The sequence below is a fragment of the Xyrauchen texanus genome, chromosome 5 (genome assembly GCF_025860055.1).
Source record: "Xyrauchen texanus isolate HMW12.3.18 chromosome 5, RBS_HiC_50CHRs, whole genome shotgun sequence".
Classification (NCBI taxonomy): Eukaryota; Metazoa; Chordata; class Actinopteri; order Cypriniformes; family Catostomidae; genus Xyrauchen; species Xyrauchen texanus.
In genome coordinates this window covers 23389585-23416862 of record NC_068280.1, presented here as the reverse complement: position 1 = coordinate 23416862, position 27278 = coordinate 23389585, and the positions used below count along the sequence as shown (strand labels likewise).

General features: G+C 40.2%; 1 protein-coding gene across 3 annotated transcripts in view; it reads right to left on the bottom strand.

The window, feature by feature from the left end:
* Positions 1-27278, bottom strand: part of rims1b (regulating synaptic membrane exocytosis 1b) — a 117395-nt gene that overhangs the window by 78159 nt on the left and 11958 nt on the right. For all 3 annotated transcript variants that reach the window (XM_052126032.1, XM_052126030.1, XM_052126031.1), the window contains exons 2-5: positions 25085-25298; positions 22940-22951; positions 5085-5359; positions 335-1206 (exon numbers count right to left, since the gene is read on the bottom strand). In XM_052126032.1, coding sequence (XP_051981992.1) covers positions 335-1206; positions 5085-5359; positions 22940-22951; positions 25085-25298 — 1373 coding nt within the window. The remainder of the gene's footprint in view (positions 1-334; positions 1207-5084; positions 5360-22939; positions 22952-25084; positions 25299-27278) is intronic.

The following is a 27278-nucleotide window of genomic DNA, read 5'->3' as shown; positions in this document are numbered from 1 at the left end:
TGTTCAAAATAAAGAGAAATAAGCATTTGGACACTTTCTGGTTGTCAAAAGTTAGTGAAAAACATTCCATAGTTAATGTAATGAACTACAGTACACCTGTGATTACTCTGCTAATACACCTGTCTGACCTTAAGAGAAGAATATAACTGCAAGCAGGAGCTCCAAACCACCAGAAAAGATATAGGGAGCCCCTAACCTAATCTTTACCCTAACCTTAACCGTGAGTGGAAGTGATGCCCCTTTTGAAGTTGGCTCAACCTCCTTCTGGAGTAACCCCGCCCTCTAGTTTGTAAATAATTTTTGGGGCCACAGCACATAATTAAGGATCACCTACCTTTTTCACTAACACTTTCGATCTCCACATCCTCACAGCTGGTGTATTCAGGCGTGGAGCCGCCGTCCTCCTCAGAGCTACTGATGGACATCTGCCTCTTGTTGAAGCCTCGTTTGGGTCTATAGGCTCTTGGTGGAGGTGGCCGCAATGACTCAGATTGGTCCGAGCTAAGGGAAGAGTCTTTACACAGGATTTCGGCAGCCTTTTCTCGCTTTGCCCTGTGCAGAAATGCTGCACACCCAGGTTCCAGATGCCCCTTTGGGCCCCAGTCAGGTCCATCCCTGAGGTCTGGGGGCCCTGCAGGGCCCACATGAGGGCCACCATGGCCCTGTTTAGCAAGGGATTCTTGTCCCCCAATGCCACCCCCCACGGTCCTGTCCACAGTATAAACTCGATGGTTCTCTAAAAGGGCCTTGCGGTCCTCGTTGCAAACTACTCGCTGCCTGCTCATACGATTTCCAGCGGCTTCACCACCATCTTGGAGCAATCCCATTTCATTGATGGCTAGGTCACTGTGATGGCGCTCCTGACGCATTTTGGACACTTTGGCATGCATACGCATTTCCTGTTCTTCCTTCGGTGGTTTAACAGGGTAGCGGGCTAGGTTCGGGTCGCTACGGTAACGGGTCTGGTACTCCTCCTCTCGTCTTTGACGCTCTTGCTCTTCCTCCTCCTGTCTCCTTCTTCGGTCAGTATGGGGGTCATCCTCTGGGAACTCCTGGGAGTGGCCTTTCTCCAATCGTCTGCTGTCCCACTTCTCACCAGGAGCTCGGTCTTCAGAAGCTTGTGATGACAACCTGCCTGGACCCCTCCTTCTCTCTCCACGCCCAATCACCTTTCCATTCTGCTCATGCATGGACACGGGTCTCTTCCTGTTATTGATTATATGGAACAAAGAAAACTTAAGGTTGAGTAATGCAGCATAAAACATTTTCAAGTACCAGGCAATTTGCATATATTGAGATGTTACATTGGTTTTATGATACATTGCTCAACACCTGTATTTAAAATTGTGGGCATTCATGTATTTAACATTTAAAAAAGGATTTAGCTGAATATGCATCTGATAGGAAGATTACAGACGTCATCTTCTGAAGAGATTATAAGGCAAGAGCAGCTGTTCACATACTGCCAGTGGAAAACAGGTCAGGATGAACACAGATTTTCTTTAAATGTCCATCTTAAAATACAACAAATATGCTGACAGAATACAGAACAACACAGAGTCTGTTTCTCACTAACATGACTCTGCTGAGTGCTGTGAGTTGTTGTGTTTTCATGTATGTACTGGCATTTCTTCAAGTTGTCCCAGGTGTTGATTTTAATGAAAACTTACAAAAATTCAAATTTAGGTTAAAACAGACTAATTTTAGCTAAACAAATATCAACCTACTGATTCAGATTTCACTGTGCGATCAGTGTTTGGCCACATAGTGCAGGTTTATGGTTCAGTCCCAAGTAATTTTGATCCAAGAACTTACTGAGATTTCTTACTGACACAATTTCTCTCTATCATCATTGTACTCTTTATCACTTAACCCCAGGGCAGTCCAGGGGGATCAGCCTGGTCCCATGAAAAGTGATAAAAATAAGTTTGTGAAATTAAACGAGTTGGCTCATAAAAACATGTGACATTTACTCCCATAGAGAAAAATACACAAACCAACAAACAATGTTTTTATTATCATTATTGTTATATATATATATATATATATATATATATATATATATATATATATATATATATATAAAGATTCCAGGTCAATATTAAAGTGACCTTATATATATATAAGTTCACTTTAATATTGACCTGGAATCTTTACCAGGCCTTTATAATTATTATTATAATATTTTTTACTGTATGTACAGATATTATTGTGTTAGTCCCAGACCCAGACTTTTAATTTTAATCTGTAATAATCCAGTGTAAAAATATTAATTCTTACATGTTTAAAACAATGGTACTCAAAAAAAGAGTGAAACAAACATATACCATTTCAATATCTATTATGTGGAAATTATTTCTTTCAGTTTCAATTCTAGTAAATTTTGATAAAAATTGAATCAGTTTGATTTGTAATACATTTTTGTACAATTTTTATAATTTTTTTAAAATCATGACTGTACCACAGCAGTGGTGTTATTTCCACAACACCTAACAATTTGATTTGGAAACTTTTTAACAGGCGTTTATTATTTATTTTATATTATTTTATCACCTTCATGTTGAGTTTTATTGATTTCACCTAAAATCCATTATATAAATCCATGATAAAAATATAAATAATTTTTTGTTCATGAGGTGTGCACAAATGTACTCCTAAAATGGAAATTTACTGGCTGGGGAAAAGTGTGCTTATGCCCAGTTGACATTAGACCAGATTTTCCATATGGCAAAGCAGCAAGTCTCTGTCTTCGCTCAGTAGTGCCTCCAATTGGCTAATAATAACCAAACGCTGAGGTAATTAAAAACACGTACACCGTTCATTTTCAATGGGGCGAGCATCGCATCGATACATTTCGTGAACGTGCAGGGAGACAGACTGAAATGAAGGACTTTAAATTGATGTGCAATTGGTTCATGAAGTACATGTTCCTCAGATCTATTGACGCAAATCAGTCCTGAGGATGGATGTGCCATAAGATCTGTTTCTGAGTTATTATTTTGAATGGGCGCATCGTGAGTGCGCGATTCAAGCGCCTCAGAACTAGAACGGGCCAAAGCCCGCTGTCCTTCTCCAGAACGAGGAAATAATGTATGTAAATCCCGCTGTCTGTGTCACAGTCTGTGTGCACAACAACGGCACATCCGATGGTCGGACCACAAATTGTGCTCGATTGTTTTAAACACCAGCTTTAACACGCCCGTGAGGACTTGCCACGCATTCACACAGCAGGCTTATTAATTCATATGAAACAACCTCTATCGTGGAAGACAGAACCGATGTGAATCTGTGGAAGGCCGATGTGCAAATTGGATCGTATAACCATGTTAGATTTGAAGCACCCAGTCGGAATGCCAGTAAGAGTTCACCACGTGTTCGCGTAATGGGACAGAGGGCAATTTGGTTTGTTCATTACATGATATAATGCACCGCTCACCATTGAGAAGCAGTTGTGCATAATGTGTGGGCTTTGAAGTGGGAAAGCCCTTTATTGAAAAAGTGTGAGCACCTTGTGCATGTGTAACTAGCGCTGTACTTTTTTTGCAAACTTTATTGCATGTGATTAAATGTGACACACATAAAACAACATATTGAACAATATTTTGAACAACAATATTCCTTTCCCGAAAAACCGCAGTGGGCAAGAGAAGAACAGCACTGGCCCAAGCAATTCACGAGCAAAGCATATTTCCATGAGAGCTGTCTCTGCATTGGCACGGCCCAGACAGTAAATGCAGCTCTCATGCTGATCTGATGGTGGGATGTGTCCCTCGCTTAAGAAACACATACAGAATGACATCTTTAAAAAGATGCAAATACTTAAGAGGCTCTTTTAGTTATAAATATATATACACAATAACAGAATAGCTATAAGGATACAAAACACATGCCGAAGTGCTGCGGGGAATCAGGAAGCTGAAGCGGCCCGTTCAACAGTGAAGCGTCAAGGCTTAAGGAGTAAATGTTTGCCGGAACACTGCAGGGGAGGCTGACTCATGAATGTCGATGGTGAAATAGTACAAGGCTTCTAGACAAGAGATGAATAATTGTCTTGAAGGAAGAAAATTATGAGGAAAGGTGTTTGTGCGCCTGCTTTTATACCAGGCAGCTTAATAGCCCCATAGTGCCAGCTTCCTGACGCATTGTCAAGTATACTAAATCGTAAGGGAACTTGCATGCTCATGGTTGCCAGACTGCGTGCCTAAAGCATCACCCTGGCAGAATATTTCCAAACTCCACACATGTCGAAATCAAATTCTGACCGGCTAATCGCCCTTATTTTAAGTTGGTTATTTATGAAACGTAGAAAACTAAATGTTTTACTTGCAATACTTGACACAACTGATATAAAGAGGATGGTAAGGGGGATTGTGGTTTTACAAGGGGAATGCTTTTTGGTATTTCTTACAACAAGAGGGATGGCATCCCATCGCATTACCCCTCAACTCGAGACCTGCATGTATGATTACATTAGATAACTATGCTAATCTAAACAGAGTGAAATAAACATAAACTATTCTAACAACTATTATGTGAAAATAATTTCAATACATATACAAAAATCATCATTTTAACCAAACCAAACATTTAGCTGCTAGTAAGGTTAGTGTACTTGTTAACCAAGTTGTTAAAAGTATCAATTAAGAGCATGCTTGAGATTGAAATTGAGACAATTGATGTTTCATGTAAATGAAAGTCAAAGTAGATATTTTTTATTGGCCATCATTTCCAATCAAGCAGTAATTTTGTCAAATTAGGCAAAAATATTTTAAATATAATTTTATTGTGTGCAGAATATGAGATGTGGTGGAAATTACACTGTGGTGGGACTTTCAGAAAAAAATTACAAAAATGGCAGATTTGTCTTGTTGCATGTTTGTGCATGCATGTCCACTGTTGGACATTGTTAGTAAACTATATAAAGCAGTGAGAGAGTGAAAAGTGTGTTTTAAGAGTTTTAAAACAGAAATCCATAGGGCCAAAAGTGCCCATAGTTGAAGAAACACCCATATATTCTTAGACAGGATCTCAGAAAAAATATAATTTAGGATTAGCACGTGTATAAATCATGATTTTTGACATACTTGTCTCGTGGCGGTTCACTGCGGGAGCGTGAGGTAGGCATTACATCTGCTCCCCTGGTGGGGTAACCAGGACCAATGCTGGGTGGCAGAGTGTCGATTGCGTTAATGCCTGGAGCCTGTGATCTGGAGCGCAACTTCCTATCCTTGTCCATCTCAGGGCCACTGAGGGGAGCGCCCACACTAAGAGGTCGCCCCCCAGGCCCAGTTGAAAACCATTCTCCTGATTTAGTTAGGATTTCCTGCTGTTTTCTGCACAGGTTACATACCCACATCACCTATGTAGACAAACAAATGTATTGTTAAGGGAGGTACAGATGTAAAGATATGTATAGTACAGCTAATATTTTAGACTTCTGAGTATTTCAAGTTGAAGTATGTAATTTCTGCAGCACTTGCATCACCAAACAGATTTGGTCAGCCAAACAGGTAGACCTGCCCTAAATTTGTTTAGCTTATAATGCTATGTCAGGCTGGGTGGTGTGGTCAAAGAAACAGAGCAATGTTTCACTGAAACAGAGCCCCAATGCTTTTGGAAAATCAACCAACACATTAATTACTTTTAGTTGTTACTTTTGTTATGTTTTTAAACTTTGGAAAATTATATACTTCAGCATTACCTTTTTATTATCTACATCATTTTAAGTTCATTTAAAAATAACTAATATACAGACATATAATACACATGCAGTACATAAATATATACATGTATAAAAACATACATACAGACATACTCTACATACATTCCCACATAAATATTTTTAGGACTGCAGTTCTAAGTTGATGCATGAAACACAAAGTGAGGTCCGTGAAGAAATGGTTTACTGCATCTGTTGTGGAAAAACTTGACTCGCCTACACAAAGCCTAGACCTAAACCTTTGACCATTGAACATCTCTGGGGTAATGCCAGGCCCCATCAGGTACACTTAATAAAATTTGCATTCCTCTTCACTGTATTAAATCAGGTATGGCTGAAAACAACTCACTTTTGGCACCCCTCTTTAGACACTTCACCCAAAAAAATTAGAAGGATATAGCTTCAAGCAGAGCTCAAAAAATGGGCGGGAGTTCAAACCGCCATTAAGGATATAGGGAGTCCCTAACTTAATCCTTTCCCTAACCCTAAACGTGAGCGAAAATGACGCACCCTTTTAGACTTGGCGCAACCCCTTTTGGAGTAACCTCACTCCATTCTGGAGTAACCCCACCCTGTTTTGGAGATTACACTCCCATATGGAGTTCTCCGACCGGCAGCTATATACCTACTTGCAGAACATGGAGCTCCCACATGCCCATATGCTCAACAACACTGACAACTTTGGGCACTGGGGCATTAAAATTTTGGTTAAAACAGACTAATTTTAGCTAAACAAATATCAACCTACTGATTCAGATTTCACTGTGCGATCAGTGTGTGGCCACATAGTGCAGGTTTATGGTTCAGTCCCAAGTAATTTTGATCCAAGAACTACTGAGATCACAATTTTTCTCTATCATCATTTTACTCTTGATATAGAAAATAAGTTTGTGAAATTAAACGAGTTGGCTCATAAAAACATGCGACTTTTACTCCCATAGAGAAAAATACACAAACCAACGAACAATGTTTTTATGATTTTAAAAACCTAACCAAACCTAAACCTAACGATAAAGTGTGACCCCATTACCCAAACCCTAAATGTAAATAATTATTTTAATAGGAAAATAACTTTTGTGTTCCACGGAAGAAAGAAAAAAATATGGGTTAGGAACGAGACGAGGGAAGAATATTATAGATTATTAACATGCATCAGTCATAAGTATTGTATAAATAAATATGGAATGAGTAGCCACATTTGTTCACAGACACTTCTTTTCTTAAAATAAAGTGCTGGATAGGAGGCCAGCGAAAATGTGATGCCGGCATTGCATCCATTTGAAATTCTGTTTGTTGATTGGTTGGGCTTTATGGGAATAAATGCAGTACCTTTTCATATGAGCCAAGTTGTATGATTTCTTATGATTTCATCATCTTGTACATTGTTGGAAGGACTACAACTTGTATGCTCAATGTTGCTGTGGATGAGAACTGTGTTTCTAAATGGTAAGTAACACAGGAAGTCAAATGTTTGTTTTATTTATCTGGGTTTTTTCCATTACAAATGCACAGGTTATTATATCTTCAGCCTCATATTTGTCAACCTGCTTCCTGCCATCTCTTTGCCTCTCCCTCTTTGTCTTTCCCATTCCCCAATGAAGCACAATAATTGAGCCCTGTAATGGTTCATTCATGAGATGGATGGCTGAGGCTTCCTAAAATACCTCAGCCGACACTATATTTCTTCACTTCCTCTCCCCATATATATCCCACCCACCCTCTCTCTCTCTCTCTCCTCTTCCTCTCTCTTACACAAACTATCTCTCTCACACTCTCTTTGAGCTAGCTAGCTAGACAGGCCTGATTTCACATGATTAGTAGAGATGCTAAATCAAATGAACAGACCTTGCCATGACAACACATCCACGGCTTTAAAAGCACAAAGATCCAATCTATTGATCTGGCATTAGGCTCTTAAAGCACACTGAGAATGACAGTAAATCCACTCCCATTACAATGCATAAGGGCTGTCGAGGCTGGTTGTCCTCCCAAAATACAATAGGATGAAAATAACTCTTATTGTTCAAGAACCTATTTTTCAGTGCTTTTTAAGGGCTGCGAAAGAAGCTAAAGGGTTGTGTCATACAGAACTGTATCATGGACACCATGCAATTGACGTTGCATGTTTTATCAGTTGGGTGAATAGTGTGAAAATGGAAAAGCAGACATCCACTGAAAAACCTGTATTGTAACAGTCATCTTTAGCGCTAGCTGATCTGTCCCAAGCAGGTTATGAAAGCAAGAGCTTATGTGCCACAAAAACAGGACGTTTCACAACTGCACTGGCAGAAATGCTTCATTTATGGAATAATGATCAGGGCTCTGTGAATCCTACTGCTAGCAAGAAATTAAACAACATGACTTGCACATCTGCCACAGACAAGAAACCAAATGTTGCAATGTAGGTTTGAAACTTTGAAAACCTAACAATTCATACAGGTTTATGCTACCAAGCATGTGCCATAGTTTCTCAAACTAACTAGTGTAATCTAAAGTCAGACTCACAAACATCTGTACTCACATGGTGGCATCCTCCCTGATATTGGGTCCCCTTTCACAGGGTCAACATGCAACTCCATGAACATCCAGAAACAATTTCTTCGAAGAGTAGCCAGTGCTAGATATCTTTCGAAAAGTGCTCTGCCTTTCAGTGTTGAGGGGAGAGGCTGTTCTAGGGCAGGATGGATATGAGGGAAAGTGAGAGAGAGGGGATGAGAGAGCATCATGGTCTGATTGGATCCAGTTGGCATGGCTCCAACGTAATCTGAGGTAAATCAGATGTGCAGAGGCCCACAGCTGTCAACCAGCCAGAGAAACACTCTCACGGAGGATTAGCAATCCTTGCTAATCCCACTGCACTACTAGTAGCCCAATGCCATCTGACATGACAATGCAGCCTGTGCTATTCCTCACAACTCCACTGGGAAAATACCACCGCAACAATTATCTTGAAACGAGGGACAAGAAACAGACCACAGACCTCTACATTTGTCTGCATGGAAAAATGTTTAGTAATTTTACAGCTATACACTGAAATTCGTATTTAAGATCGTTTTAAAGATCTAAACATCTTTAAAACAAGACACATTTATTTGAGAGACAAAACTGTGTAAGATAAGGCTTGTTTTAAGATAATATATATTGAATTAAGTTTATTTTTTGACTTTACATTAATGTTTCCTTTGTTAAAGGATTATACGGTGGGCTCGTTAGTGATTAATAATTATTTACAAATGCACTATTAATCACTGATATGCAGTTGACGTTCATAAAATACCTTCCAAAGAGTGAGCCATTTTACCTCACATTATAAATGCTTACTAACACTTATACAACATTAGTAACCAATTAAAATGTACCTAATGTAAAGTAGAAACATTAAGAATATATTAAGGAAATGCCAACATGAGAAACCAGTACAGATCCGTATGGTTTAATTGTCTTCAGGTTTTATTATATGACACATGCTGTGAATGAAGACCTGAAAAGTGTTTTTGCAGAGGATTTTGGAAAACTAGGACTAGGTAAGTTGAAGACACCACTCAGAGAAGTACCATTCTTTTGACATCAATGTGACAAGAAAGTGACAACACAAGTGAGTTAAGACATTACAGAAATAATATTTACATTTAACATTTATTCATTTGGTAGACTAATTAGAGGAATATATCAACCAAAATTGAAAGTCTCATTATTTACTCACACTCATGCCATCTAAGATGTGTATGACTTTTTATATTCTGCTAAACACAAAAAAGATTTTTAGAAAAATATCTCAGCTCTGTAGATACATACAATGCAAGTGAATGGTGGCCAGAACTCATAAAGTTCCACAAAGGAGATAAAGTCAGCATAAAAGTAACCCACAAGACTCAAGTGGTTTAATCAATGTGTTCTGAAGTGAACAAGTTTGTTTTGGGTGAGAACAGACCAAAATGTTATTCCTTTTTTACTGTACATGTTGCTATTTGAGTCTGTAGGCACAGATATGATTTCAAGCTTGATTACACTTCCTAGTGTTTGACGCATGCGCAGAGCACTAGATGGCGCTAAGAAGACATCATGATTGCCAAGGAGTGAAGTAAAGTGAAAAAGGAGTTATAGTTTGGCCTGTTCTCACCCAAAAACCAACTGGATCACTTATGGTTTACTTTTATGCTGACTTTTTCTCCTTTTTGGAGTTCTGGTCACCTTTCAATTGCATTATATGGATCTGCACAGCTGAGATATTCTTTTAAGAATCTTCGTTTGCGTTCAGCAGAAGAAAGAAAGTCATACACATTTGGGATGCCATGAGAGTGAATAAATGATGAGAGATTTTTTGGGGGTGAACTAAACCTTTAATATAAATAAAGCGGACAGTAGCAAATTTTCATAATCATTTCTTTTAATCTCACTATATTAAAAATATTTTTGATGCATTGTTATATAAATCAAGGCAATTAGGGCAATTTTCAATATATATATTTATAATGTATAGGTGGATACTGGTTTGAACAGATCATGATCATAGGAATGGTGAAAATCAACACAGCAAAGGCCAATGTTTTGTCCCATGTGTAAAAGGCTGGATTTCTCACCACTAACTGTGTGCAGTCGAGGGTGGGTAAAATAATCCAAGGCTTTAATCCTTGAATTAGACCCAATTCAAGCCACATTCACAATGGAGGATTCACTTTCTTTCCATTTCCATTACCATTATATATTTTTTTTTCCAATGGCCAGTTCACAACAATATCCAGGGCACCTGGATAAAGCCATTAAAGCTTCTCATCTTCTAAAGGCTGCTAGAGCCCCTCTCTCAAATGGAGAACTGAAGAAAAAAAAAAACATTTCAAAATGTAGGCCACTAAGACTTGGCCATTATCATGACCCAGAAAGAAACAGTTAATCAAAGGGAGGGCAGGAATGATGATTTCCCTGTGTTCCTGAATAGAGTGAATAGGATTGACTTGAGCAGGTAGATACGCTAGCTGGAAACAGTATCAGAAGACCCCATCAAAAATCAGACTGCAAACTTTATAATTATATTAACAGCAGACCTGAGATCAGCACAGATGGACAGAGAGGATTAAAAATATGTTTTCATTGTGTGTTTGTGTGTGTGTGTGTGTGTGTGTACAGTCATATGGGTATGAATCCATTCTCTACTGTTCACCAAGCGTAAGTGTGCCAGCCACCCCCTGCTTTGCTGAATAATGTTCTCCATGGTAACCAAATCAGTGAGATGTACAGAGGGAATATGTGAGTCTCAAATATAGAGAGAGAAACACAGCAAGTAAAAAGGGCAGGTTAAGATGTCAATACCATGAAATGACTATATGACTTTAAAGGACAGGGGAAAAGAAGTTACATATGTCTAATTTGGAAGAGAAAAGAAAGGTGGGACAGAGAGGTATATTGCATCAGAAGAGGAATGTATTGTTGGAGTATTTGGGGGAAAAGACTAGGGCTCAAGCATGCTAGTTCAGAGGAAATAGGTTATGAAAAATAACTGCCTACCTCTCAAAAACTGGCAGATCTGCTGACACACAAGCTCTTTCTCACACCCCAAAGAAAAACTTGCCCAAACATCACACACACACACACACACACACACACACACACACACACACACACACACACACACACACACACACACACACACACACACACACATGTTTGTTTTCCTATCCTTATGAGGACTTTCCATAGACATAATGATTTTTATACCGTGCAAACTATAGATTCTATCCCCTAAACCTAACATAACCCCTAACCCTAATCATCACAGGAAACTTTCTGCATTTTTACATTTTCAATAAAACATTGTTTAGTATGATTTTTAAGCGATTTGAAATATGGGGACACTAGTCTATGTCCTCATAAAGCACATTTATAGCATAATAACCTTGTGATTACCAGTTTATAACTTACAAAATTGTCCTGGTATATCACAAAAACGCGCACACACACACACACACACACACACACACACACACACACACACACACTTGTTTTTAGTTCACGATTGAAGCCTTTCAATGACTTATGTTATTTTTATACTGAGCTAATGATATTTTCTATTCCCTTAACCTCAGGCAAACTTTACTTGCATTTTTTAATTTTCATTACGACTATTAATTAGTATAAACTATCATTTAGTAAGATTAGGAAGTGGTTTTCCTCCTGGGGACTGTTTGCTGGTTCCCACAATAGGTGAATTCAGGCTCCCCTTCTGTCGCTCTCTCCACGTTGTGTCAGAGAAGAGACACTAGGGGTCTCTCTTGAGCGCCAATATATACCTCTGTTCTATGAAAAAAGGCCAATGAGAAGTTGGCAGACGGTATTTGCATATCCCTCCCCCGGACATACGGGTATTTAAGCGGGGCGAATACGGGAGTTCATTCAGAAAATTTCTTCAGAGCCGATGGTCGTGCATGCAGTCTGCTGCGAGTTACACACCAAGTTCCTGTTTAAATCCTCTGACGCTCTGCATGCTGTTGGACTTTACAGCGCACAACAGCGGCTTTCTCCTTCGTGCACGGCTGTGCATTCTTGCCCCTGGGCACTTCGACAGCGCAGACAACTCGAAAGAGTTATTCTAAAAGAGTAATTTTGCTCTAAAAAAGAGCAAAACACGTCTTTTTAAAGACGATTTTTCCGCCCCTGTGTAGTTTCTGGATGCGGTTGATTCTCCCCACCTCTGACTGTCATGAAAACTGCCTTGCATACCTGGGTTGCGATCACATGCAGGCAGCGTTTTTATGAATGGTCTATGTTTTCAGTACGAGAACATAGCCATGACAGCATTCCAGTCGTAGTCTTTTTCTTGCCGTAGTCTAGTCCTTCCTACGGGATTGAGGCAGGCGGCGTGGGCGATGAAGACGATGAAAACCCCCCGCCTCCCCGGCATGCTTGCTTGTTTCCGTCCGAGCTCGGGATGAGCATTCTCTCCAATGGGTTATTTTTTCAGTGTGAGAACATAACGTAAATCCCCTCGAAACCTCCTGCCTCCCCGGCACGCTTGCCTGCTTCCCCAGACCTTGGGATTAGTGCGCCTACCATCCGGTCCCTTGAGCTCCCCGGCATTGGATGATGACATCACCGCTGCATCGGAGAGCGTAACAGCGGCGTTGGATGCGTATAACTCGCCTGGGCCGCCAACTTCGGGTCTGCTGCCCAGTCTGAGCCTGACGCACGGAGGTCTGCTATGCTTCCCTGGTTTAATTGGTTCCGTGGGCATGTGCGCCGCTCACAGCCGCACCCCAACCCCCGGTTCCTTCCCCCCGGTTCCTTCCCGGATGTGCATGACGAGCTGAGCAAGCCCAGCTTCCTCGCTCCTCCGCTCTCGCTACCCTCGGTGGTAGAATAGTCCCAGACCGCTCCCCCCTGCATGCCATGGCCCCCTCCTGCAAGTCTACCGGGCCAAGGCACTTCAAAATCTTCACTTGGGTTGTCCTGTTCTTGATGTGCTGCAGGAACTGCACTCAAACATGCGATGGCCACAACCCCGTGTTCCAGAAACACAATGCATGGACAGGACCTGGTCGCAGTCCAGGAGGCAGACAAAGCACGCTTTCTCAAAATGCCCCCATCTCCCAGCTCCGTCCATTCGGCGACACCACTTGACGACTCCGCCCTGCCGCAAACCTGCCGCCAGGGGCCATGCCCTGTCTGCTCGCCGAGGGCGTCCTCCTGCGGCTTTCAAGAAAGAAAGAAAGTGGTGCTCTGCCTCAACTAACAAAGAGAGTGGGCCCAGCTCTCAGCCCCAGCGTCGAGCTCCCCACAGAAGTTGGACGCCTCTCGTCTCACGGACCCCCTCAAGGACCCGGAAGGCTCCCAGGTGCTCCTGAGATGACCGACCCAGAGACTGAGACGGTAGCTCCGGAGCTGGTAAGACCTCTCCATTCCCCGGTGGAGGGCCAGGAGGAGAACCTTTTGTTAAATTCATTACATTCTATAGAGCTATTTCCTTTTGTCTCTATAGAAAAAAGAGCTTTCTCACGGCACTTTGCTTCCAGGTCTCAACAGTCCCGGCATGCTGGACGCGGCCAAAGTCCGCCTTCAGCCCCATGACTGTTCCCCGGCTGGCCGGTTCAGATGAGTCCAGAGGACGCCAACATCAGACCTCCTCCCCAGTCACGAACCCACCCCCTGCCGGGTGTGCGGAGCAAGGTAAGTGCTTTGAGTCTGTTCTCAGCACCAGAGCCTCGGGATGCTTCACTGCCTCCCGACGCCGTATTACCTGTTCCGCCCTGCTGCGAAGCCCCGCTTGGTACGTCCAAAATACTCGTCCCCTTGCTGCCCCTAGCACGGATTTTAGAGGTACTGCTTTCACTGCCCAACCCGTCATGCTGGCTGCACCGGACCATTCGACTCGGTTGCGCAATTCAGTTTGCCAGGCCTCTGCCCCCCTTCGTGGGCGTCCATTTTTCCGCAGTATACGGCGAACATGCCAAGTTCCTGCATGAAGAAATCAAAGACGCGATAGCGCATGTCCCTCCAACCGAAACGAAGAAGGGTTTCTACAGCCCTTACTTCATTGTACCCAAGAAAGCTGGCGGCTTACGACCGGTCTTGAACCTGCGAATTTTCAACCGGGCTCTGTCCAAACTCCCGTTCAAAATGCTCACACAGAAACAAAATTCTGTCTGGCATCTAGACGCGTACTTTCACGTCTCGATCCTGCCACGACACCGACCCATTCTACGGTTCACGTTCAGTGGTTCACGTTTGACAGTTGGGCGTATCAGTACGAAAGTCCTCCCCTTCGGTCTGTCTCTGTACCCTCATCCTGGCCCCCTCGCGAGAGCTACTATGCGCGCACAGAGACTGTCTTAGGCACCTCAGCCGTTTGGGGCTTCAGGTCAACTGGGAAAAGAGTGAGCTCACCCCGGTTCAGAGCATCTCTTTTCTCAGCATGGAGTTAGACTCAGTCTCAATATCAGCACGTCTCTCCAACGAGCGTGCACAGTCGGTGCTGAAATGCCTCGCTTCCCTCAAGCCAGGCACTGTGGTCCCGTTTAATCACCCGTGTGAGAATCACCACCACCTGCTGCCAAACCTTCAAACCCTGGACAGACCTCTGCTTTCTACGGGCAGGAGTACCCTTGCAGCAGGTGTCCCGACGCGTCCTGGTCACAACCGACGCCTCCAAACCGCACATCAACTGCCTAGAGCTGCTGGCTGTTTTCTTTGCCCTGAGGAAGTTTCTCCCGTTAATTCGAGACAAACATGTCCTAGTCAGGTCAGACAGCACCACAGTGGGAGCCTACATAAATCGCCAAGGCGGAGTACACTCCCACCACATGTCACAGCTCGCCCGTCGTCTCCTCCTTTGGAGCCAGCAGCGACTCAAGTCACTGCGCACCACTCACATCCCCGGCAACCTCAATGTGATAGTGGACGCGCTGTCACAACAACGCTTGCCCAGTGGGGAGTGGAGGCTCCACCCCCAGTCGGTCCAGCTGATCTGGGACCGGTTCGGCAAGGCCCAGGTAGACCTGTTTGCCTCCCAAGAAACCTCTCACTGCCCGCTCTGGTATGCCCAGACAGAGGCTCCCCTCGGGGCAGACGCTTTGGCACTCAGCTGGCCCGCGGGGCTGTGCAAGTATGCATTTCCCCCAGTGAGCCTTCTTGCACAGGTGCTGTGCAAGGTCAGGGAGGATGATGAGCAAGTCACTCTGGTGGCCCCCTACTGACCCACCCGGACTTGGTTCTCGGACCTCACACTCCTCGCGACAGCCCCTCCCTGGCAAATTTCCCTGAAGAAGGACCTCCTTTCTCAGGGATGAGGAATGCTCTGACACCCGCACCCAGACCTCTGGAAACTCCACGTCTGGCCCCTGGACGGGATGTGGAAGATCTAGCCGGTCTACCACCGACCATCATAGATACTATCAACCAAGCCAGAGCCCCTTCTACCAGGCATCTTTACGCCCTAAAGTGGCGCTTGTTCGCAAATTGGTGTTCTTCCCGGGCTGAAGACCCACAGATGTGCGTGGTTAGGTCAGTGCTCGTGTTTCTACAGGAGAGGCTTGAGAGGAGGCTGTCCCCCTCCACCCTCAAGCTGTATGTCGCCGCCATCGCGGCTCACCACGACACGATAGACGGCAAGTCTCTAGGTAAGCACGACTTAATTTTCAGGTTCCCAAAAGGTGCCCGCAGGCTAACTCCCTCCCGGCCTAACCTGTTTCCCTCCTGGGATCTCTCGATCGTCCTCACGGGCCTCCAGAGACCCCCCTTCAAGTCACTAGATTCAGCTGGACCAGTAGTGTCGTTCAAATCCAGGGTGTGCTGACTCAGTGACTCCAGCCATGTCTCCTAAGCAACCAAAATTGGCCCAGTAGCTAGGGAGGGCAGAGTCACATGGGGTAACCTCCTAGTGGTCACGATTAGTGGTTCTCGCTCTCAACGGGGCATGTGGAAAGTTGTATGTGGCTTGCGGAGAGCAGCATGCATGACAAGCCATATGATAAGATGCACGGATTGACGGTCTCAGAAGCGGAGAAAACTGAGACTTGACATAGTTCATTGACACAAGCATAGTTCCTTGTTAGTTTGATGTGTTTATATCATTTCACTTCGCCTAGGCATCTATATCTTTTATTCCATATATATATTTCATTCTTTCAAGATGACCATGTTTACAATCACTTAAGAAAACTGCTTATTCCAAATAAGAAAGCGTGTTCAAACGTCACATTAAACGTGAATGCAGCCATTTAAGGGTTTAAAGGTTGTTAAGAGAAAACACTTTAACCTTGTGTGACACCGCGTCCACATGCGTGGAAGTTGTATTTTGGCATCGCTATATGCAATGCATAATTTAAATGTTTACAGGACTCTAGACTGTCATTTAAAGGGTTAACTTCTGTTGCACTGAGTCACGTAAAACAAAAGCATGCTGTCAATTTCCTTGAAATGCCGCTATGGATGCAGTGCCAACAAAAGTGCCTCTGGAAAGAAATCTCTTCAAGTTTTTTAATTTAAACATGTTTAGTTGTAAAGAGTAGAGTCTCTAGTTTTGTTTGATAAGCCACTTAAAAAACAGTAAATTTTTAGCACGTCAGCACCCTGATAAACATGATAAACTGGCACCACATTTCCTCAAAAGTACAAAAAACATGTTAGTTATTTTGAATAACTTTCAACTGTAACATATCTGTTATTTAGCTAATTTAGTTTAATATAATATACATTTTGTTATGATTTATTGTGTGATTCTCTTCATTAACATTAGTTAATGCATTCATTTATATTTACTATACACATTTGCATAAAGAATACATTGGTTCATCCACAAGCTGAAAAATGTTGCTTTCAGAGGCTTTATATGGAGTTAGGATGAAAATAAGGTGCATTTCAAACCGTTCGAGTCCAGTGAAGACAGACAGTACACTAGAGGTTAAGTCATTCACTAAAATCATGATAAAATCATACCAAAAGTTCAGTTTCAGGCTGCAGATAATGTTTGGACAAATCAACATGTTTGGCAGACACGGGACAATGGTAATCAGTACATAGATTCAGAATATTATAATGCTACATTTAATTTTAACATGGTTGGTAGTGATTAGATGATGCTGAACATTCATTTGAATAAGAGTTATTTATTCAACTTTACAGAAAAGCAGCTGTAATATCTGTACATGTGACCGCCCTCTGCATTGCATCTCGAGACTAGCGGCCCTTCACTGGCTTCAGAATTTAATTTGAGTAAATACTTTGAACTGTTGTCTTGAGACTGATTAGTTTTTCATATTTGTACATTCTGTTTTTAACTTCCACTCAAAATCCACCTGGAGACAAAAGTTTGAAGTTTTCAAAGCTTTGGATTTCTGAGCAACATGTAGCAATCCCCTTTTTAAGAACTACGTTGATTTGCTCTGTGTCTTCAAGAGAAACACCAAACTGATTTTTCCGAAGAAAACGCCCAATTCAAGGACTACTATATACAGTATATAAAGTAAAACAGAAGTGCCGTAGCCTTGCTTTAGGTCCTCAGGTCTGTTTCCAATTGTGGACCTAACTTATGCATTTTCTTGACTTTGCTTGTATCTATTGCCAGTGGGGTACATTCTGTCAAAAACTTAGTTCAACCATGTTGCAAGACAGACTAATACATCTAGTTTTGATGTCCATGAAAAGTGACATTCTCCGATCCTTGGATTTTAAGGACATATCAAGGACTTCTCTTTCTGCAGGAAACTTTTAAGGTAAGCCTTTTCTTAATTATCAGCTGCTTTGGATATTCTGAATGGTCGAAAGAGCATTCGTAAAAATATTTTGCATGAGTGGTACAAGAAGGTATTGTGTCATGCTGTGCCATGTTAATTCTAATAGTGTAAAGCAGCGCTGGTGTTCATGGTACTGCCCGTTTACATTTTTGAAATTTTATTGCGACAATGTATTTTGCATATTGTGGGTGGGTAGTGGGTAATTCATAGCCACAGGGCCAAGGGAGGTCTTAAGGCCTGTTTGCATTGCATAACAACTACGTATGCAATCTTGTTTTTGTGCAATCAAATTGCACGGCAGCTCAACTAATCGGGTTTTACTTGCAATGCAAAGGACTGGGGTACGAGTCCTGAAGAGCATGTGTGTCTAAGCATTACAGTTGTAGTACAGTTTTGGTCATAATGTCTATATACATTGTAAAGTACAGCTTCTAAGTTGTAAATCAATACCTATTTTGTGTCAAGACTGTAATTATTCATATTTTGATAATTGTTTTTTCTCGGCAGTCCAATCCAAGCTTAAAGGTTTAAGATTACCAATTCAGTTTGATGGCAATTTGTAATTTATTTGAAATGAGCACATCTTAAAAATAGACTGAAATATTTTTTGGAGTGATTTCTTTCACTTTGGCTTGGCTAGCTCAACCATTGGCAAGCTAAAGGAGGGCTGAAAAGAGGAGTAGCATGAAGTGAGAAGAGTGCCCACATCAGCATTTGTGCACTCCGTTTAAACAGAACATGTATAAATAGAGTCCCAAGCCAGCTCAAGTGAGGTAAATAAAATGTACCTCAACAACATGGCTTACAATTAACAGCAAAGCTAAGCAGTTGTACTGTTTCGCACTAAAAGGCCCAAAAGAAAAGAGATTGCACAAGCATGTTGCTCTTGAGATCACCTTTGCATTAGCTTTCTAAAACTATAGTGGCATAAATAACTCAGGTTCAGGCTAAATCCTAAATCCAGTCTGCTCGGTGATTAATCACACCATGATGGCTTCACCAAATTAAGTGTAAGATAGCAATTGTACATGATAGATAAGCTCTTAGCAATAAACTTAACACATGACTCTGAGCTAGTAGGTGCCAAACAATAAGACTTTTTTCAGCACTGACAAATTTGATACTTTAATCAGACATTCGGGAAACTTAAATACAACAAGCACGAACACAGCAATAAACACAGACGCCCTACAGGAAACACACCACACACATAATGGTAAGAAAGCATACATCAATAGTAGCAAGTGCCCACTGGAGTGCAGGGTAAGTATTATTCTCTGAGTGCTTTCATCAATACAACCAAAGTGAATTGCAAATATGACATTCCCATTTCGGGCGTGGCAAAACCTTGAATTGTGACCTTGGACTTTCACACTGTGGCATGCCTATTGCAGTCCCAGGGCACAGGCAGGTGCAGTGAACATGCACAGATAAGCATTCTCTCATCACTGGTAGCACTTTTGTAAATGGGGATGATAACATGTTTAAAACATGTTTATAACATGCATTTCTCTAAAGTCCCTACTGAAAATGTTGTGTAGAGTACAACTTATTATAATATTATAGTTAAACCCATTTAAATAAAGAGCAACCAGTTTTGAGATGTCAATATTCCAACCAATCAAAATTCGAATTCCCATAACGCCCTTGCTGTGGCAACTACTTTGGCAACCCTGGAGGTAGCAAGGAAGGGAGGGGGTGGGGGTTCAGCATACACATGCTAGCTTTCTCTTTGCTTGCTCTCACGAGGAAAGAATTGGCGGCCCATGCAGATTCTACAATACTCAGAATGTCTTACCCTGTCTTTCCCTATGAGACACTTTGCATGAGCAGAAGACAAACAATGGGCGCAAAATTAGTCAAAATTGATATGTGGTAAGAATGAAACCAACTGAATTTTTACAACAATAATTTAGTGACAAAGGTTGAGTAGAGTGACAACGCCAGTATTCTGTGAGCTCACTACAACTTACAATGGGATAGTTCACCTAAAAATTACAATTCTGTCATCATTTACTCACCCTCGTATTTCTGTGGAACACAAAAGGGGATGTTAGGCAGAATGTTACATCCTTTCTACACCGGGCGCGTTGACATGTCATGATGTGAAAACAATCTGTATTCTACTGTGTTTTCAATGGAAATCCACGAGTATAAACATTTACTTACAGAATAACTATTACTGTAATGTTAGTGTTGCTAAAACTGTGTAAAAATGTGGTTAGAAACAAAAGATTATTTAAGTATAAAACAAACAAAATTCATGTTAAAAAAAGATTCAAACATATGATATTTGATAAGTAAAATCATTTTCTTTCAGACGGAATGGATAATAAAGTGGCTGCAGTAGCTCTTCAGCACGTCAGCAATAGAATGCGATATCCACTTACTGTCAGAGCTGCATTGCGCTATGCTATGGACACTTCCAGTGTAGACAGTTTAATTGATTAAATTGGGATATATTTTATTTTGACCTGATGCAACGCTGCACTCGCATCTGGTGTAGATAGGTTGTTAGCCTAAGTTACCATCAGTGTTAGGTTAGTAATTTAAAAAAGGACTTTACTACAAATTACTCCCCTAAAATTGTAGTCAGATTACTGACTACTTCATCAAAAGTAATCACAATACTAATTTATTTACATTTAAGTTGATTTTTAAGCTTCCTAAAACACATTCCAGAGAAAGGTTTATTTTCCTGTTCAACATTCAAATTTTGGTTGCACTTTATTATACAGTATGTGCACTTTTAGTATATTACAGTGTACTTACCCAAGAAAGTACAAGTATTAGGTACCTATATGTACTTCACATGGGTTAAGGTTAGGGTTATGTTTTGGGTTACTACCTAGTAATTACTATAGAAGTTGTAATTAAATAGTACGTAAATGTAGAACAGTACTTTAAATTAAAGTGCTACCCAAATTTTATATTTTACATGCAATTATACACTCAGCACCACACATTTTTCTCTTATAATGGCTTGTTAGTGACTCTTAACCTACCAGACATGTGAGGAATAAATGATGAATTATTGACTCATTCAGCATTATACTGTTATACCGTGGTATAAGAGGAATAATTGACTCGGGCCATTGAATTATTGAAAAATGTATGTACACTCGAGGTGTAAAGGCCACTCTACTGTGGATCATGTCCGTTTTACCATCTCAGGGTGTGAATTATTTTTTAATAATTTAATGGTCCTGAGTCAATTATTCTGCTTTTAAGATGGTTACAAACCTAAAGACATCATTTAGTGTTTTTATCAAGAAATGCATTGGTCTTCTGCCATGGATTCAGCATCTTGTTTTGATTCAGCCTCAGCCTCTGTTGTTAGTTCAAAAACATAATTTTAAAACTAGCTATGGAGGATTGCGACGCTTGTGCTGCTTTACTGGAGCACTTGCTGAAGTAACAAGGTAGAGCGTTTGTGCGTATGTGTGTGTGCATGAACGTAAACGAGAGAAAGAAAGAAACTAGTGAGATTGTGTGTTGGATTACCTGTGTCTGCAGTTCTTGAAACATTGCTTAAAATTGCCAAGATGTAAGTTTAATTATACTTCTCGTCATTCTTGTATATAGCTTTGCCGTTGCTACACAACAGGTTTATCAAGTTGCAGAGGTCTGTTGATATCACTATGTGTCAGGCTCATGAGTATGTGTGTGGGAAACAAAATGTGTGTCCGTGTGTGAGAGTGTAAGTGAGAGAGAGAGAGAGAGAGAGAGAGAGAGAGAGAGAGAGAGAGAGAGAGAGAAAGAGAAAGAGATAGAAAATTGGGATATTTTAGATATTGTTTGTCATTCTTATCCGATTAACTTACCCAATGACTTTGTTTTATATGGTTATTTAGATGTATAGCTTTTTGAAATAACTTAAATAAATTAGCGAAGTGATATGGAACTGTTATGCGGTCAAGAACTGGAACTACTTCATAGCCGTGCGTTTACTTGAAAATAACTACACACCTTAGAACGTCTGTCAACCAAACACTATCAAGCATTCAACAGACCTGTGGTATAAATATACATAATTCATGTTTTAAAGGTATTCTATATTAATATTATTTAAGAAATATGTAACCCAAGTAATGTGCTTAAAAGTAACTTAATCAATATTACAAGAATTACAAATAAAATAAGAATTTAAAATGTAAAGCGTTACACAATTTTGACTTAATAAGTAATTAAATTATTTAGTAATCAGATTACACCAAACACTGGTTATTATTCACTTTTATAGCATCTTTTTTTCCATATCAACAAAGTGAAGGGTAACAGGTTAACATCTGCCTAAGATCTCCTTTTGTGTTTCAGGAAAGTCATGTGGGTTTGTAACAATTTGAGGGTGAGTTAATAATGACAGAATTTTCATTTTTGGTTGGGTTGGGTTGGTTTTTGCATATAGACATAAATTCAAATCACAAACTCTCTTTATCTCTCTCTCTCTCTCTCTCTCTCTCTCTCTCTCTCTCTCTCACTCACTCACTCACTCACGCACACATACACATATGTTGGTGCAGGTCATTATGAGGACTCTCCATTGACATAATGAATTTTATACTGTTCGAACTATAGATTCTATCCCCTAACCCTATGCCTAAACCTAACCCTCATAAAAACCTTTTCAATCAAACATTGTTCAGTATGTTTTTTAAACAATTTGAAATATGGGGATACTAGAAATGTCCTCATAAACCACATTTATTGCATAATACCCTTGTAATTACCAGTTTGTAACCTAAAGAAAAAGTCCTCGTAAACGACTTAAACCTAAACCCCCCCATACACACACACACACACACACACACACACACATCCACAAAAGCAAAATGAATAAAATCTATCCAATTCAACTACTTATATTAGCTACTGAAAGGGCATTATAGTCCATACAATTCAGTGATTGTGCACATTCAGACATAAAACAGTTTTCTCATAGCAGTAACAAAATAACATTAGCAGAGCACACAGCAGAAAAGAAAAGATAATCTCTAACCACTTTATCCTCCTTGAGTCATGCAGTCCAGGAAGCAGAGAGTGAAAGACAAGCAAACAGAGGGAGTAGGGAGAAGGAGAGAGGGGCAAAAAAGAGAACGTGTGAAATTAAAATTGAAAATAAATGGTGAGAAATGGAAAGAAAGAGTGTGTGAACAAGACATGGGGGAAAGAGGGAGGGAAGAGTGGGTGGAGGGAAAAGGAGAAGGGAAGTGTTAGTGAAGCAAAAGAGTATTCTCTGGGGCATCAAGGCAGACATATGTAATAGGGCATGCCCTGACAAGGGCAGTCAATTATGTTTTACTGTGTCCGTCAATGCAAGTTTAATTCGCATCGAACTCTACTAAGTACAAAATAGTATCTGTGAGTGATCAAAGGTGGTTTTCATACATAACAGCAAACATGTGCAAAAACATTCATGTATGGTTCTGGTATAGATGAAATGTGAGAAGAAACTACTAGATTTCTACACATGAATTCCACACATGAACATTTATGAGGGTCCAAGCAACCTCTCAGGATGATTTTCCAAGACTGTGAGACCTTGCTGAATCCATGTCTGTTATTTTGTTTCGTTAAGTTTAAACAGGTAATCCTCTGCATATTGTTTGGTTGGAAAAATTGTGTTTGATTGAGAAGGGAGGTCAGCATCGAACATAAGGATGATATATGAAGACGTGAAAGTTTGTACATGTAATGCTCCTACAGGAAAACACAAGAACTGCATGTCTTGGCCTTTTAGAAATGACTGATTTAGAGCCTAAATGCTGAATGCTTTTAGTTGTCACAAATGTATCTGTAGTGTGCGAATTACCAGAAGGCTTTCTAAAACTGTACTGAAAACATCAGATTTTTTTCTGCAAAGAAAACTTAAACTTGACCATTAAGAGGATATGAAGGGAAAATGAAATGCTGAAAATACTTGTGATGAAATCTCAGAGCTGCACTTGATTAATTGTCAAATTTATTTTTAATCCTAAAAATGGCAAATTCCGAAAGATTTTGCTAATAGCACCACACTGTAGTACTGTACCAAATTTGCAAAAAGATTTTTTTGTACCATTTAAAAATGTTGGTATCATGATATTTCATTTGTACCATATACAGCACAACCCTATTGCATACAGACATACAATATATATATATATATATATATATATATATATATATATATATATATATATATACATATATATATATATATATATATATATATATATATATATATATATATATATATATATATAAAAATATATATATATATATATATATATATATATATATATATATATATATATATATATATAAATATAAATATATAAAATATATATATATATATATATATATATATATATATATATATTTCTTTCAAACACTCATACACACTGACTCTTGGGAATAATAACTATTTTGTAATATAATTAGCTCAATATGTTTGAATTGCTATTACTTAGATTATTCCACACAGAAAACTGCATTCAGAGCCCCACTGTTCCTATTCCTTATTGAAAACTTTGAGATGGACAATATGTGACAGTAGGGAGCCACACCCAGCTGGGCTGGACGGAACTAAGGCAGATTGTTCCCCAGCATGCCCAGTGAGATGAGTCCATTCTCAGGTAAGTCACTCGAGATTAGGAGCGGCTGTCTTTAGAGACAGCAGGAAAGGGTGAGATTTTAAAATAGACCCTCTCATGTTGTGTTGCTGGGAGCAGTCCCACACATAACCCTGCTGGTGCTGAGTAAAGTCAATGCTCAAAGAACAGAGTCTTAATACAGCTCAGAGCAGTCAGAGGCTATCGGTGGTTCAGCATTTGTATTTTTTAACTTTGGATTCAGTGTAAAACCCTATGGCCCTAAAAGCTTAACTTTTGACTCCCCATTCCCTCAAAGCCTGAATTAGTATTCTATAATTTACTAAGATTCAGCAAATTCCCCATCAGGGAATCAAACAGACAGCTGATATGTAGTTATGAGGAAAAGATGGAGGCTTACAAATAGCAGAAAATGAAAAGATAAATTAATTACTAAAATGAAACATGAAAATGCACTAAATTACAGAAGTGAAAAAAGGAAATTACAGTCAGGATGATAATATGGAGGATGAAAGAAACAGCAATGAAAGAGTCTAGCAGTGGCTCCTCACGTTATTCGAGCGCAGAGACACTCTTCCTCCACAGCGGGCACAGAACTTAGTCTGGCAGTAGGAACACAGGTGCCCACAACCATCTGCAAATTTGGTCTTGCGGCAGATGCCACAGGTAGGTGCAACATCTTTATGGACAGCCTGCTGTTGTTTAGTCTCTGCCCCAATCTTCCTCACCTGCTCCTTATAACTCTCAAACTGCTGGTGCAGTGTCCTGACAGACAGAATGAAAGAAATAGAGATAAAGCTGGTTAGTTTGTATGTATTGTTAGAGAAACCAAAAAACAATGTCTGTGAAAGAGTGCATGATCCGGAAGTGTCATGTTCCATTTGAAACAATATATACTGTATGTATACAAACATCAAATAAACATATTTAAAAAGGGAGGATTCACATACATTTTAAATCATACATGCAGCAAGAAATGTTAATATCCTAAAATCTAACTGCGAACACAGTAGCAATGTCTTGCAGATGAGTGAATGCTCTCACACATCAAATATGTGATGACAGTAATGAGCATGCCTTCCAGTGCTATACATCATATTATGTTCAAAATGCCCAAATTATAGGGAAATGTATAAAAGCCAGGATACAGTGTCTACTGACCACGGTAAATACAGCAGTTAAAAAAAAAAAAAAAAAAAAAAAAAAGCTAATTGTAAATTCATTTGCAAACATTTTTCTGTAAAAAAAATTACGTCTCCCACACAGAGCAAAATGTTTGTCTTCACCTACCGCAAAATTCCAACGGCTTTTACTGATATGTTTGTCATGTGCAAATGTACATTTAAAACGCTGTGGTAAGAATCGTTCTTCATTAAATTACATTGCAAAAAAGAAAATGTAAAACATCACCTCTGTTTGTGGCGAACAGCCATGACCTGGAATTTCCTTTCAAAATCCCAAACATGTATAAAATATCCACTTCAGTATCCACAGTAGCTCTTCAAATAAAGAACACTTTCCATGCCTGTTGGTCTCCATGTCTGGAAATGCTATCATTCTTTCTTGCTTGCCCACATTTGCACTTTCTCTTGTGAAATCAGACAGCAGACTGCAGTCCCAGGTATCTGGATGGTGGTTGTGACTTCGGGGAGTCTTGGCCTGTGATGCTGTATTACGCAGTCAGGATGAAACCGTTACGTGGGAAGCTGACGCCATGGCGACGGGGGGTGAATCATTGGCAAGAAAATCAAAGAAATTAAATGGACCTCTTCAAGGTTAAAGATGCTTAAGACCATTTTTAAGCACACTGAAGGACTTGTTTTGTTGTGGAATTGATGTGGCAAATGTCTTCTAAATTCAAATTTCAAGAGAAATGAGGATTGTAATTACAAAATCATTATCCAGGTAAGCAAGACAAGTGTTCACCACTATAAGTCAACTTATAACTATATCTAGTGTTATATTTGAATCACAAGAAGATATTGATTGGTGAACTCTCTCCTCTATGTGTATGTTGAGATGTAAAGAGTTGAGGCTGCTTTTGGATCAGTCCTCTCATGGCAGCAGGTGACCAGGGCTCCAATCATCACAGAAACATAAGTAAGCCAGCACTACACCTTAGAAATCTTTTCTAGTTGTGTGCTCATGTAACCTATAAGAGAGGAAGTCAGACTTGCAAAGCCTTACTGAAATGTAAACCATCATGCTTAAATGATATCATGGATTGTCAATAGTGATTCCCCATATTCCCCCCAATGCTGATACCTAAATTAAGGATTATTTTTCAATTCCTAAAGGTACTTATAGGCCATATAGGGTATATAAAATTACCATTATTTTTCAAAGCCATAATTTTTTTAACATAGAAAAGGCCTAAATGGTTATGGTTCCTTTGTATCTTTCCAAACCTGTATATTTTTCTTTCTTCCATGGAACTTCCATTTGCTATTATTTTAACATGAGTGAATGAGAACTGGGACTGCCGAGCCACAAATAAAGACAAAAAATGTATCTATATGCACTATATTTCAAATCTGAGGCCATATATAAGAGCCTTATATATGGCAAAATCTGAGCCATATATAAGAGCTTTCAAATCTCCCACATTCAGATTTACCACATTGGCCATTCACACAAGAAACAATTCAATTTTAATTCCAGTGTATGTGCACAAAACTGAAGCAGTTCTTGCATGTATCATAAGTGTGCCATGGCAGATTTGAATACACCACATTTGAAAGCCAT